A 15109-nucleotide genomic window follows, 5' to 3' on the forward strand; every position below is an offset into this window, starting at 1 on the left:
CCGCGATGGCAGCCTGCGAGCTTTACACCAAGGTGAGGGGGGAGAGGAGCTAGGCCCCGAGCCAGGCCCCGAGCGAGGCGCCGTTGGGGCGACGGTTGGAGCGAGGCGACGGTTGGAGGGTGCCTGGCAACGCGGGAGGGAGGGGCGGTTGCTAGGGAGCGGGGGGAGGCTGCTGGTTGCGGCCGGGCGGGTTAGGCCAGGTTAGGCCCCGGGCTGGGGCGGGGGGGGGGGCTGAAGGGGCAGGAGAAGCGCTTGTGTTGATGTGTCCCCCCCCCATTTACATAGAGTCCAATACTCAATCACAACAGTAGTAGAAAAGGGCAAGAGTCCAGGAGCACCTTAAAGACTAACGAAAATGTTTTCTGGCAGGGTGTGAGCGTTCGTGAGCCACAGCACACTTCTTCAGGTAGGGCATGAGCTTTCGTGAGCCACAGCTCACTTCTTCAGAACAAGAGCAAGAGTTGAGTCGCACCTTAAAGACTAACAAAAATGTTTTCTGACAGGGTATGAGCTTTCGTGAGCCACAGCTCCCTTCTTCAGATACAGCTCGAATGTGAATCCATCTGTCTTTAATTCACAGTGGATAGCTGTGTTAGTCTGTCTGCAGTAGGAGAAAAGGGCAAGAGTCCAGTCACACCTTAAAGACTAACAAAAATGTTTTCTGGCAGGGGGTGAGCTTTCGTGAGCCACAGCTCCCTTCTTCAGATACAGCTCGAATGTGAATCCATCTGTCTTTAAGTAGAGGAGAGTGAATTCAGACAAGCATCAGTATGTAAATGTTAACAGGATGTCAATGTGAATAGCAGGCGTGATGGGATTAGGTGTGGTATGCAGAAGAGTCTGTGATGTCCAGGGGAGAGATGGGTGTGGAGAAATCAGCATTGGTAATGAGCCATGAATGCAAGGTCTTTATTCAGCCCAGGTAAATGCATTGACTTTAGTTTGAATATCAACTGTAATTCAGCAGTAGTAGAAAAGGGCAAGAGTCCAGTAGCACCTTAAAGACTAACAAAAATATTTTCTGGTAGGGTATGAACTGTAATTCAGCAGTTTCTCTTTCCAATCTCCCTTTGAAATTCCTTCAAAGGGAGATTGGAAAGAGAAACTGCTGAATTACAGTTGATATTCAAGACCAGAAAATATTTTTGTTAGTCTTTAAGGTGCTACTGGACTCTTGCCCTTTTCTACTCAATCACAACAGTGTGAGGCAGGCGGAGGCGGGCTCCCGCCCTTTGCCCTCCTCCTGCCCCGAGAGAGGCTGCCGCCTCTGTGGCCACTTGTGCCTGGGAGGTTTTGCCCCTCTCTGGAGGCACATTTTCCCCATCCGAATTCTCAGAAGTCAAAAATAAGCCCCCCACCCCCCATTATGAGAATTCAGATGGGGAAAACGTGCATCTGGAGAGGGGCGAATCCAAGGCAAAACCTCCCGTGCTTAAGTGGCCTGAACGTCTCCAAGGTGGACTCGCTCCGGTTTCCTTTGGCATGATGCACTTTGTGCATGGGAGGTTTTTGCCTTGGAGGGCTATACAGGGCGAAAAAAGCATGGAAGGTTTTGCCCTGGGGTTTGCCGCTCTCTAAAAATGCACATTCCCCCCCACCCCCAGCCGAATTCTCAGGACTCCAAAATGAGCCCCCGTGCAGAGTTTTGAGAATTCAGATGTGGGAAATGTGCATCTGGAGAGGGGCAAATCCAAGGCAAAACCTCCCGTGCGTAAGTGGCCTATACGTCTCCAAGGTGGACTCGCTCCGGTTTCGTTTGGCATAACGCCCTTTGTTCATGGGAGGTTTTTGCCTTGGAGGTCAGTGCAGGGCGAAAAAGCATGGGAGGTTTTGCCCTGGGGTTTGCCGCTCTCTAAAAATGCACATTCCCCCCCCCCAGCCGAATTCTCAGGACTCCAAAATGAGCCCCTCCCCTGCAGAGTTTTGAGAATTCAGATGGGGGAAATGTGCATCTAGAGAGCAGCAAATCCAAGGCAAAACCTCCCAGGCATTTTCGCCTTACAGACCTCCAAGGCAAAAACCTCCCATACAGACCTCCAAGGCAAAACCTCCCATGCGTTTTCGCCCTGTCATTAGGGGGCAGAGAAAACCGTAGTGAGTCCGGTTTGCATTTGGGTCTTGCAAGGTGCTTACAGGGTTGGGATTCAGTTTCCCTCTCAGGATGATCCCAGACGGGTAGGCCTGAAGGTCTGCCCTTAGGAGCCAAGGAAAACTGGAGTGAGTCCGGTTTGCTGTTGGGTCTTGCAAGGTGCTTACGGGGTTGGGATTTGGTTTCCCCCTCAGGGTGATCCCAGATGGGTAGACCTGAAGGTCTGTCCTTAGGAGCCAAAGAAAACCGGAGTGAGTCCGGTTTGCTGTTGGGTCTTGCAAGGTGCTTGCAGGGTTGGGATTTGGTTTCCCCCTCAGGATGATCCCAGATGGGTAGACCTGAAGGTCTGTCCTTAGGAGCCAAAGAAAACCGGAGTGAGTCTGGTTTGCATTTGGGTCTCGCAAGGTGTTTACAGGGTTGGGGTTCGGTTTCCCCCTCAGGATGATCCCAGATGGGTAGTCCTGAAGGTCTGTCATTAGGAGCCAAAGAAAACCGGAGTGAGTCTGGTTTGCATTTGGGTCTCGCAAGGTGTTTACGGGGTTGGGATTCGGTTTCCCCCTCAGGAGGATAATCCCCGACGGTTAGCCCTGTTTTATGCATGGGAGGTTTTGCCTTGGATTTTCCGCTTTCCAAATGCACGTTTTCCCCATCCGAATTCTCAGAACTCGAAAATACCCCCTCCCCAAATGCGGAGTTTTGAGAATTAGGATAGGGGAAATGTGCGTCTGGAAAGCAGCAAATCCAAGGCAAAACCTCCCATGCATAAGACAGACCTACACAGCTTCCCATCGGGGATTATCCTCCCGAGGGGGAAACCAAATCCCAACCTCGTAACCACCTTGTAAGACCCAACAGCAAACCGGACTCATTCTGGTTTTCTTTGGCCCCAATGCCAGACCTTCAGGGCTACCCTTCTATCCTTCTGAGGGGAAACCGAATCTCAACCCAGTAAGCACCTTGTGAGACCCAACAGCAAACCGGACTCACTCTGGTTTTATTTGGGTCCTAGTGACAGACCTTCAGGGCTACCCGTCTGGGATTATCCTCCTGAGGAGAAACCAAATCCCAACCCCCTAAGCACCTTGCAAGACCCAGCAGCAAACATTCCCAGGGCATCAGTTTTTGTGACTCAAGGAGGGAGATGTGGCAGTATCCTATCCCTGCAAAAGATGAATAAAATTAACATTTCAAACATTTGAGAAAGGCTGCCTGTCTTTTTAAAAGGACCTCCTGTTTCATTTCCCTCCTCTTGTTTTTCTCCCTTACTGCAAATCGTCATGGTCAGGAGAGTCTGGTGACACCTTTTAAAAAGGATGGGCAACGGTTGTGCTCCAGCATCCGTTTTTGTGAGTCAGAGCTCGCTTCATCGCACCAAAGCTGATGCTGGAAGTAAAATGTTGCCCATCTTTTTTTTTTAAAAGGGCCTCCTGTTTGATTTCCCTCCCCCTGTTTTCCAGCCCTCATCAGATTACACTCCCGTGCATCACACGAAGTCAGCTCTCTGACTCATGAAAGCTGATGTGGGAATAAAGCGTTTGTCGGTCTTTTAAGATTTGCAAAGCTGTGTTATGCTGTTGTAGCAAAAATCAAACCCCAGTCCGGTGGCACCATAAAGACCAACAAATGCTTCTTTCAGTATGCGTTTCTGTGAGTCATGGCTCACTCCTTCAAATAGGTGAAGGAAAACCATACTGGGGGTTCTTCTTATTGGGAAGATTGTGGAGGGTGGTTGAGTCAGAGATGCCACTGTTTACTAGCCCTCATTTTCTAACAGAGCGGTTCCTCAGTGGAACAGGCTTCCTCGGGAGGTGGTAAGCTTTCCTTCCCTGGAGGTTTTTAAGAAGAGGTTAGATGGCAATACTGATTCTGTGACCTTAAGCAGATGATGAGAGGGAGGGCATCTTGGCCATCTTCTGGTCATGGAGTAGGGGTCACTGGGGTGTGTGGGGGAGATAGTTGTGAATTTCCTGCATTGTTCAGGGAAGTTGGACTAGATGACCCTGGTGCTCCCTTCCAACTCTATGATTCTATGAGAAACACTCTCATGCATTTCATGAAACTGTCCCTGACTCACAAAAGCTGATGCGGGAACAAAATGTTGCTAGTCTTCAAGGAGCTACTGTTTAATGTTCTGTTTTTCCAACCCTTATTCCCTGACTCTATTACGGGGGGATTAGAGGCTTCCGTAAAGGGGCAAACCCCCAGCACCATGATTCTGCAGCACCCAGGGATTGCGGTCTATGGCTACTTGTCAGCTCCTTAGTGAAAGGCATTCTAACATCATCCTTCTGATTGCATCTCATTTCCTATTTCGTTAGGGGGGAGGTGGCCTGAAAGTGCTACGGAGGAAGGAAGTTTGCTGGCCTATATTTAAACTTTGGGGAACAGTTTGCAGATGGTAGGGTCTTGTTTCACATCCCCTTGCCTCCCTCCCCCCCCATCCCTGATGGGAGCAGAAAGTGTTATCTTTGTAGCTCGTGCTTGATGGGTTCGTGATAACCCTTGCTATGTGTGGCGTGATGTGGTTAAGACCAGTGGTTTGGAGCGGTGGACTCTAATCTGGAGAACCGGGTTTGATTCCCCACTCCTCCACATGAGCGGCGGACGTTAATCTGGTGAACTTGATTTGTTTCCCCACTCTTACACACGAAGCCAGCTAGGTGACCTTGGGCAAGTTACAGCTCTGTTAGAGCTCTCTCGGCCCCACCTACCTCATAGGGTGTCTGTTGTGAGGAGGGGAACGGAAGGTGATTGTAAGCCGGTTTGAGTCTCCCTTAAGTGGTAGAGAAAGTCGGCATATAAAAACCAACTCTTCTTCTTCTTGTTTTTTTTTAAGTACCTGTCTATAACTCTGGCTTCATTATAATCAGTTGGCATGTATTCTGCATGTTAATGAAAGGACTCGATTGAGAAGGAACATAAATTGCCAGCCACAGTGGCTTAAAAAAAAATCACCAAGGATGCCCAGCTGGTACAGCCAGGCTATACTAAGAGAGTGAAGAGCCCAAGATGCCAATTATGTGTGTCTCACATCTCCCTTGGAAACTTCCTTCCTAATCAGGATGTGTTGGGAATGACTGCTGAAAAAGAAAAGTCTGCTCGGTGTGATCGTGAGTTCATACAGTGCCAGGGTTCCCAAGTGAGTCTTTAGCGGTGGATGCTTTAACTGTGGCCACAGAATGCGCACAGATCACAGATGTAGCCACACCATTTTCAGGGTGTCTGTAGTTTTGAAAGTTGACTTTTTAAAATGGCGGCAGGCAGCAAGAGCAAAAGTACCCCCACCCCCCATTTTTAGTATTGTGCCCCTCTCGTTTTACTTCATGCAAATGATGAAGCAAACTGTGGAACAAGAGGGAAAGGGTTTTTAAGGGCCCCATCAGATGCCCCTGATAGTTCCATTTGGGAAATCAAGATAGGGCGTCAACCACATGCAAACATACACAAATACAACTTTTCAGCATGAAGTCTTGAAAAATGGCACTATCTGACCACAGAATTATGGCTGAATGTGCTTCCAGCTAATCTGCAGCTCGGTTATTGCTGCTTGTGCTTACTTGATCTCACAGGGTTCTGTGAATCCTGAATGGGATTGGAGCGTAAGGAATGCTAGATTCTAAAGGTGTTATATTTTTTAATTTACTGTATATTTGGATCTCTGATTCTTTTAATGTACTCTCCTTCATCTTCTGTCCTTAGAATAAAGATATCCTGGGTCGATAGTCATCATCTAAGTCATGTTACGCACCATGCTTCACTTTTGCTATCAGCTCATAAATCTAGTGAAGAATCTGTGGAGCTTATCAGTTTGTTTGCTTTAAAAACAAACTAGTCTGACTTGTAGAACATCTATTGAACATGTCTTAAGTTCCCTTGTTTCTCTCTTTGGTAGGATTTAGCTTGAGTTCATAAAGCATGTAATACAAAACCTTTTGGGGGGATACCTTTGCATCTTTTAAATTGTTTAATGCTTTTTAGCTTTGGCTGAGGGCCAGCCTAGATGAGAAGTTGGAGATCTGGGACTGGTTCTCCCATCTCTTTAAGCTTCTATCAAATAGTAGTTGTGGGAGGTCCACCACTGGAGCAGGACCACATTTTTTTGGGCATTCGGATACAGTAGGGACCTAAATTTCACTTAATAAAGCAACCATTTAAACTATTAAACATTTTATTGTTTGTCTAATTCTTTGCCAGTTTTCAGAGCCTTGGAAGGCATTTAAATGTTTACAGCAATTTGTAAATGGTAAATTAACTGTGAATGGGAAAGAAATTGCATTCTGTTGGACTTACAATAAACGTTGCTTTACTACTAAGCTGTCTTGAGCAGGACTCTGGACGGGCGTAGGATATATTCCCCAAATAAATATTGATTTGCATTAGTTTCTGCAAGGCTGCTATTTTTTAATGATAGAAGAACAGCTCTGAAACAGATGAGAAACCTGCTAGTTCCCAAAAGGCTAGTAAAGGTAGAGTTTTAGAGGTTTCCCCCATTTTAGAATATACTACAAAGGAGACAAGGCTTGGATAGTTAAAAGTAAGCTGTGTTCATTAGCATTGTCCCTTGGTTTGTGACATTTTGAGATTGCCATGATTCATGTTCTTTCCATAGTTGCTCATCTCTCATAAAGGTATATTACAAGCTAGATAGAATTATTTTCAAATTTTGTCTGCCCATTTACCATTCGTGCAAGTTTCTTGTAGCTCTGAAAAACACACTGATGGATAATGTGTTTTGTCATCCTTGTTGTCCGGTCAAAAAACTGGAACTTTTCATCGTTTTGATTCACGAGCATCTGCTTTGCATGCAGAAGGTACCAGGATCAATACTTGGCATCTCCAGTTAAAAGGGTCAGGTACTGTTAGGGCTTGAGAAATCTTAGGCGCCAGGTTACCATGGAGCCTAGAAATTTAATTGCGAACCACAGGGATTTTAATGTAGTGTCTCTTGCCAACTGTCAACAGATGTACAAAGCTGATTTATCATTTTGCAGCAGAACGTTTTGTTGTATGACATAAAGTGCATCTGTGTGCAGTTCCGGTTATTGTTTGTTGTTAAGTTTACAGTCCATTTCTTAACTAGTTGCTTTCTATATTGGCTTCAACGTTCAATTAAACAGAGTTTTTTTAAAGCTATAATGAAATTATGAGAAGTAGGGGAAGAAATTAGGTTAGGGTTACAGGATAGTTTTTTGTTGTAGTGATGAGAACCAGGGTTATGCCATATTAATTTATGGCATAAAACTTTTTTGTCATAGCTTTATTAAAATTATGAGAAACAGTGAAGAACCTAGGCCAGGGCAATCCTGATCCTCCATATAGGATAATGGTTAGCCATGGCTTCCCGCATCTGTGCGGTGTGGGTGTTCTTCATATGTGATTGTGCCTGATTTTCTTAACATGGAAATGCCACCTGTGTAGACAATCATTTATCTATGAAGCAACCCCTGAGAAATCCTGGCCTTCTATAACATTCCATGTTCTTGTTGCTCCTTGTGACGTTTCCTTCGCAGATTCTTAATAACAGGCACTAGGGCTTGACTCTTAAAATCCCTCGCCACAGAGCAAAGCCAATTTACTATGGGGTGTGCCAGATGAACAGTAGATAGGTGCTTAGTGAACTCAAATCTCAAAACCACTAACCACTCCCACTCGTTGGTGATGTGACGCGTAAGCTGAATAAGCAGTTTGTGAGATGATTCAACAAGGTTGCTCAAAGGCCAGTTGATGGAGAATGGCAGGATTCATCTGCTGGTAGTGTTACTGTGCAGGAGGCTGTGTTTGAGTTGTCTACATTAAACTCATTTCCATACATACAGGTACACCTATGAAGAGGCTATTTCCAAGTCAAGCACATCAGTAGCAAGTATGTCCTCATAGCCACCCATGGTCTTCTGAAGCATTTGTCATGGGGGTATATATTGTGGAGTTTAATTAATCATTTGGGCATGTATTCCAGCCCACTGTTCTTAGTTGGGATATACAATAATTTAAAATAGATTAGTTGGTTACTATATCTCGATATGGCTTCTCTTAGTCTCATTGACTATTCTGTGGATTCTTTCCCTTGTCTGTATTAGAACTTGGGAACTGGACAAACGGAAGACCTGGTATTTTCTTGGGGCTGTGTCACGGAAAGGTCTTAAGTAGCAAGCCAGCTGAGTGGTGTTGCCGTCAGATAAATATGTAAATGTACATAAAGAGATGCTACTTACCACTCAAGCACTTTTGTAAGAAGAGATTGTTGGCATGGAAAAGTTTAAGCCTTGGCTTAGAGGTAGAGCATCTGCTTGGCATGGAGAAGGTCCCAGGTTCAATCCCCGGCATCTCCAGTTGAAAGGACTAGGTAGCAGGTGATGTGAAAGATCTCAGCCGGAGACCCTGGAGAGCCGCTGCCAGTCAAAGCAGACAGTATTGACCTTGATGGACAAAGGGTCTGATTCCGTAGAAGGCAGCTTCATGTGTTCACGTGTTCTTTCCTGCCCAAGCTGGCAAGCCCAATGGCCCATTGGGGCTGGGGTTGCCAACCTCCAGGTACTAGCTGGAGATCTCCTGCTATTACAACTGATCTCCATCCGATAGAGATCAGTTCACCTGGAGAAAATGGCTGCTTTGGCAATAGGACTCCCTCTCTTCCCCAAACCCTACCCTCCTCAGGCTCCGCCCCAAAAACCTCCCACCAGTGGAAAAGAGGGACCTGGCAACCCTAGCTGGGGGTAGTAGTGGAGACATCAAAACACAGCAGTCCTGGGGCAGGAAGTGCCATCCCTGCAGGGGGAATGATTGTGCCCAGCCAGTCATGTCCCACATTCCCTTACCTCCTAGCAAGCAGGGGCCGGAGGCAGCAGAATCAAATGCAGTGCAAGATGCTGTCACGTTTTTATCCCGCCCTGACTCCATGGTTCTCAGGGCGGCATATATGGTTCTTCCCTCCTGTTTTACTGTCTCAACAACCTTCTGAGCCGAGTTCGGTTAAGAGAGAATGATTGACTCAAGGTCACCTGGTAAGCTTTGTGATCAAATGGATCTACGAACCTGAGTCTTCCTAGCCCTGCACGGTAAAGATTAAGGCCATTTGCTGATTGCATCGTTCCATTTTTTTCCTTTGCAGCCAAAGACGCTTCATTGAACATTGCAGCATCTGTTGTGATGTGGCAGAATGCTGAGAAGCTGTTTCTTTCACTTCGAAGTGATGACGTTGGGGGTTAGAGCGTCCCAGAAGCTAGGCCCCTGCTGTCGTCCCGGTCTCCTAGCTACTAGTGGCTGCCAATACCTGGGCCCTAAGATGCCCTTGCACAATAATAAGGGCTTGCTTCCTGGAACCGTGCCCCAACACAAATAATAAAATCCCTAAACAGTTCATATAAATTATGCAGTTTTGTATGATGTCTCTTACCCTGCATAATTTTGTGATGTTGAAGCCACTTCATAATTTATTTCATTTCTCCTGGATACATGCAGGGCACTGAAGCCTTTTCTGGCCTCTGAGGTTTCACTAGGCATTGTTGCATGTGCATCTTTGAGCGTGTTGTCACATCAGTTAGAGCTTTTTTCTTTTTTTTAAATGAAAGCTGAGTTGTGCATCCAGTACTGTATTCTTGAGCTTTGGATCATTCCCATGACACCACAGGAATCTCATAGTCCTGCAAGAGGTAATGCCTTCCTGGAATAGCAGAAGATTATAGCATCAGGTAGAAAACTGCCAACCCTAAATGTGGCTGTGCACATGTACTGGTTTCTCAAGATGCGAGGACCCCAGTCCAGCTAAGGAGATCTGTGAACAGGCATAAATCTGGTGCACATTGAACTGCACATCTCACACAAACACATGAAGCTGTCTTATACTGAATCAGACCCTTGGTCCATCCAAGACAGTACTGTCTACTCAGACTGGCAGCGGGTCTCCAGGGCCTCAGGCAGGGGTCTTTCGCATCACCTACTTGCCTAGTCCTTTTAACTGGAGATGCTGGGGTTTGAACCTGGGACCTTCTTCATGCCAAGCTGATGCTCTACCACTCAGCCACAGCCCCTCCCAGGGCTCTGTGTGCATCCAAGTGCCAGTGTTACCCATTGCGTTCAACCGGAGGTATATATTCAGCTATCCATCCCCATCTGCATTGTGGTTCAGCCAGTCGCATCTAAATGCCTGACTGAAGATGGACCAGAGCAAAAATGTTTAGCGGAGCAATGATGTAAAAGGTGACCAAATACCCATGGAGTGGCTGTACTTTGTATAAGCTTGAAGGACCTGCCTGTGTTCTTCTGGTTCTATTGATTCCCTAGCACACGTGCTCCTGGAATGTCGTTTTTTACGAGGATCTAAGATCAAGTTATGTTATTCCTCTTCTAACAGACTGGAGGAGTACCTCTGTGTCAGAGTTAATGCCCTGTTTATTAAGTGACAACAATCCTAAGGTTACATTGGCGGTGGTGAAATTTATCTCAGCCCTTGTATCCCTTAGCCGATAGATTCCGAATTATGCTGCTCAAGATTTATGAATCAAGGGGCTTCTAAGGGAGAAAGGGAAGGGAAGAAGCTTGATTTTGGGAGGCATTTAAAAGCAGGCCTGGGAACAGGTTACAAATGAAGGCAGGGCATTGCTGGCAGAATCACATCCCCCCCCCCCCCATGAAGTCTTCCATTTTTTTTCCTGAAAAGAACTCAGTTTTTCAGGGAGCAATACAAAGAACCAAACCCTAGCACCTATACAATTGTGGGTCTATAAGCAATCCATCTTCCTAGTATCACCAGCGTGGTGTAGAGGTTAAGAGCAGTGATTTGGAGCAGTGGAGTCTGATCTGGAGAACCGGGTTCGATTCCCCACTCCTCCACATGAGCGGCGGAGGCTAATCTGGTGAACCGGGTCAGTTTCCCCACTCCTCCGCACGAAGCCAGCTGGGTGACCTTGGGCTAGTCACAGCTCTGTTAGAGCTCTCTCAGCCCCACCTAGGGTGTCTGTTGTGGGGAGGGGAAGGTGATTTTAGCCAGTTTGATTCTGCCTTAAGTGGTAGAGAAAGTCGGCATATAAAAACCAACTCTTCTTCTTGTAATGGAGGAAGGAAGATGGGTAACCAGTCTGTTCACACAGTGCAAAAGAGCTCCATGCAGTAAACCTTAGGGGGGAATGGATAAGACAAATTATTTAACTTCTCCTCTGAGTTAATGTTTTTCAATTCCAGCATTTGATGACTATCACAAGACACTTGGGCTTTGCTGTTCGCTCAAGAGGCACGGGGGGTGGAAAACACTCTTCCTCTTTGTGTGGCTGAAGGAGTCAACTCCGATTTTGTGGACAGCCTTGACAATGGAGGAATTCAGTTGTCGGACATGGCTGTCACCAGGGGGGTTATGGTGTGCTCTTACATAGCTTTGGAAGTTGGGTAGGCATCAGTCTTGCGGAAGAGCCGGGAAACAGGCTCTAGCCGCTGGCTGTCTGAAGCTTGTGGTGGATCAGTTCTGAACGTAGGCCTCGTTCACGGAGAACGCGTTGCTGGTAACATCCACAATGGCCGCAGCTCAGAATACCAGTAGCTGGCACTACCAAGCGCAAGACGATTTAGACTATATGTATCTCAAAGTAAGTGCTGCCTTTTCTTTCCCACCTAGTTGCTGATATCAGTACAGTTGTCTTGTTGTTGGCAAGTAAACTAAGGGTTGAAATGGGTGGTGGGGGAGATCTCTGGGCAGAGCGCTTAACACATGAACCCATGAAAGCTGCCTTCTACTGAACCAGACCCTTGGTCCATCAGTCAGTATTGTCTACTCAGACAGGCTCTCCAGGGTCTCAGGCAGGGGTCTTTCACATCACCTGCTTGCCTGGTCCCTTTAACTGGAGATGCCAGGGATTGAGCCTGGGACCTTCTGCCTGCCAAGCAGATGCTCTACCGCTGAGCCACAGCCCCTCCCCTAATTAATTTTTGTTAACTGTAAAGAAGCTCAGGAGGGGGCTTGACTGGAGGAACAGCACTAGGGGGTGGCGGTATTGGATTTCACCCCATTTTCCAAATTAGATCAATCTCTCTGAAGCTGCTACCAGTCTTGGTGGGGTTGTCACATGAAGCCACCTTATACTGAATCAGACCCTTGGTCCATCAAAGTCAGTATTGTCTGCTCAGACCTGCCGCGGCTCTCCAGGGTCTCAGACAGAGGTCTTTCCATCACCTACTTGTCAGGACTGATATTATGCGTGGTGGGGGGAGCAGTTTTCAAGAGTTGATTTTTATACCCTCCTTTTTTCTACCTTAAGGAGTCTCAAAGTGGCTTACAATCAAAATCCCTTCCTCTGATGTACGGTTATCAGACAAATTCCGTAAAATAGATTTGTTCCAAAATCAGTTGAAGTTGTAGAATTTATGTTGTTGCTGGTTATTTATCTCTAGTATTAGTTTTGTGATGGTAATGTAACATAAAGCTTGAAGGAAGAGAGACTTTATGTGCCATCCTATGCTGAGTTATTCGACTGTACTCAGTTGATACGTATCCATGAGCTTAGGCTGGAGTAAGTCTGTATAGGATTGCACGGTTGTGTAACTATGTATTGATTAGTTTGGAGAGAACTGCAGAGCCAGTCCAAACAGTTGTAATGTAGTTCCCTTTTTGTAGTTGCCGAAGACAGATTGAGTAGCCCTGGGCTTGGTGTTTTCTTCTCCTTTCAACCTTCCAGTGCTTTGGGGGCTGCAGTTGGCTCAGCCTCCAGTGAATCTGCTTGCTAACAGCAACAGCGGCAGTGTGGTTCTCTAGATTGCGCTACAAGCTGGGGTTGCAGAGCTTCCTAGTTTAAAAAAAAATTCAGCGTAATGAGTTTTGTTCCTCAGGGTTTTCTTCTCAGGGCGTGCCTGCTTTAGAACACTGGGAGAGAAAGTCATGGTTTGAAAGAGCATGAGGTTCCACACAGGAAAATGCACATTTAGCTCCTAGGCAGGGAGTTCCACAGGAGTTCCTCTGAAGCCTGCCATGGCATTCTTTATTTGGGAGTGTTTTGGCATTACACGTAGCCAAATCCAGTGCTTCAAAACAGGCCGATATAGTTTTAGGGATTTGGGCTTCTAGAAATAAGTACGTACCATTTAGCGCTTTCAGGTGTCCAGTCCTTTGCAGACATTATCTCAGAATAAGTTGGAAAGAAGTATTCATTACACAACTTCTGTGTGGCTTTAAGGACTCTTCATGGAAATAAAATGCATGGCTGTTTTCAGGTTAGAAGAAGAGTTGGTTTTTATGTGCTGATTTTCTCTACCTTTTAAAGAGAATCAAGAAGAAGAAGAGTTGGTTTTTATATGCCGACTTTCTCTACCACTTAAGGGAGACTCAAACCGGCTTACAATCACCTTCCCTCCCCCTCCCCAACACAGACACCATAGACAGTGAGGTAGGTGAAATTGAGAGAATGTGACTTACCCAAGGTCACCCAGCTGGCTTCGTGTGTAGGAGTGGGGAAACCAATCCAGTTCACCAGATTAGCCTCTGCCGCTCATGTGGAGGAAGGAGTGGGGAATCAAACCCAGTTCTCCAGATCAGACTCCACCTCTCCAAACCACCGCTCTTAACCACTACACCACGCTGGCTCCCCACGAACGCCTTCCCTTCCCCTCCCCACAACAGACACCTTGTGAAGTAGGTGAGGCTGAGAAAGTTCGGGTCGAACTGTGACTAGCCCAAGGTCACCCAGCTGGCTTCATGTGGAGGAGTGGGAAAACTGTTCACCAGATTAGAGTCCACCACTCATGTGGAGGAGTGGGGAATCAAACCTGGTTCTCCAGATCAGAGTCCACTGCTCCTAACTTCAACCCCACACTGGCCAATGTGACTCTTCCCTACTTTTCCTGGCATAGGTTTTGTTTACTTATTTATTTATAAATAAATTGATAATGAAGACTACTTCTTTGAATTACAAAGTGTATTTATTTATACTCCACCCATCTCCCCAATAGGGCTCCGAAGCAGCTAGCCTCGTTCTCCTCTCCCCCCATTTTATCCTCACATGAACCCTGTGAAGTAGGTTAAGCTGAGAGTGTGTGAATGGCCTAAGGACACCCAGCAAAGACAATATTTAGCAACACCCTGCTGACATTTCTCCAGTGCTCCACGCAGGCTTTCATGGCACACCGGGGATTTGCTGGGGTCTCCCAGATCCCAGTCAGATGCTCTAACTGCTATATCACACTCCTGAATGAGTGTGAGGGCATTTATTTATTTAGGCATTTTTATCCTGCTTTTCTTCGTAGGGCGGATGCAACTTTGCTTTCTGTCCTCTGTTGTAGCTTCACCCCAGGGCTATATTTGACCCTTAGCTATGTTTCCTGATATTTAGCTGAGGTCTCTGTGAGAAGGAACAAACAACCAAGAATCAGAATATTTTATTGGTTGTGTTATTACCGGTAGCGCGATATCAGCAGTGCACTATGTAGCTTATGGGGGTTTAATGAATCTGAGAGCTGAGTTGTACATTGCTGAATCTGCCATATCCCTGTACCCTGAGGGTCACGAAATGTCATTTATAAAGAAAGCTCTTTGAAAAAAAGTTCTTCAGCATAGGGCTCTAGGCTAGAATAGAGAACTTATACAGTGCAATCTTATGTAAATTTACTCAGTGTTGTATAGGATTGCACTGTGGTTTACTTTATATGTAATCGCTGTACAAAACAACCAGATTAAATGTCTGAGTAGAGTAAAATATTTGCTGTGTGTTCAGCTTTGGTCTGTATGGATTCTGGAGATGGGAATGGGGAATGCATTGTTCATTCTTTGAGAATCAGACACGTTGGCTGAGATCTTTAATTAGAGGACAGAACCACGCTGGAACCCTACAAAAATGAACAATATTAAATATTGTTTATAATTTTAGAATTTGGAGTCTTGGTTATTTAAAGAATTGGTATAGTTAAAGAGCAGGATGTTTATATGATATATGTAATCCAGAGTAGTTCATTAATAGGTTAAATCCATTGTATGATCGAAATGAGGGTTCTCTGATTAGTTTCTGGTTTATTTATAATTATTCAGTGATTTCCCTGGAAGAAGAT

At 46.0% G+C, this 15109-nt stretch overlaps 1 protein-coding gene across 1 annotated transcript in view; it reads left to right on the forward strand.

Moving 5' to 3' along the window:
- MYO5A (myosin VA) overlaps nucleotides 1-15109 on the forward strand; it is a 98711-nt gene continuing 83602 nt past the window's right edge. The window contains exon 1 of the mRNA XM_056865934.1: nucleotides 1-32. Within this exon, the coding sequence (XP_056721912.1) occupies nucleotides 6-32 (27 nt within the window). The 5' untranslated portion in view covers nucleotides 1-5. The remainder of the gene's footprint in view (nucleotides 33-15109) is intronic.

This window comes from Euleptes europaea, chromosome 20, assembly GCF_029931775.1.
Source record: "Euleptes europaea isolate rEulEur1 chromosome 20, rEulEur1.hap1, whole genome shotgun sequence".
NCBI classification, from domain to species: Eukaryota; Metazoa; Chordata; class Lepidosauria; order Squamata; family Sphaerodactylidae; genus Euleptes; species Euleptes europaea.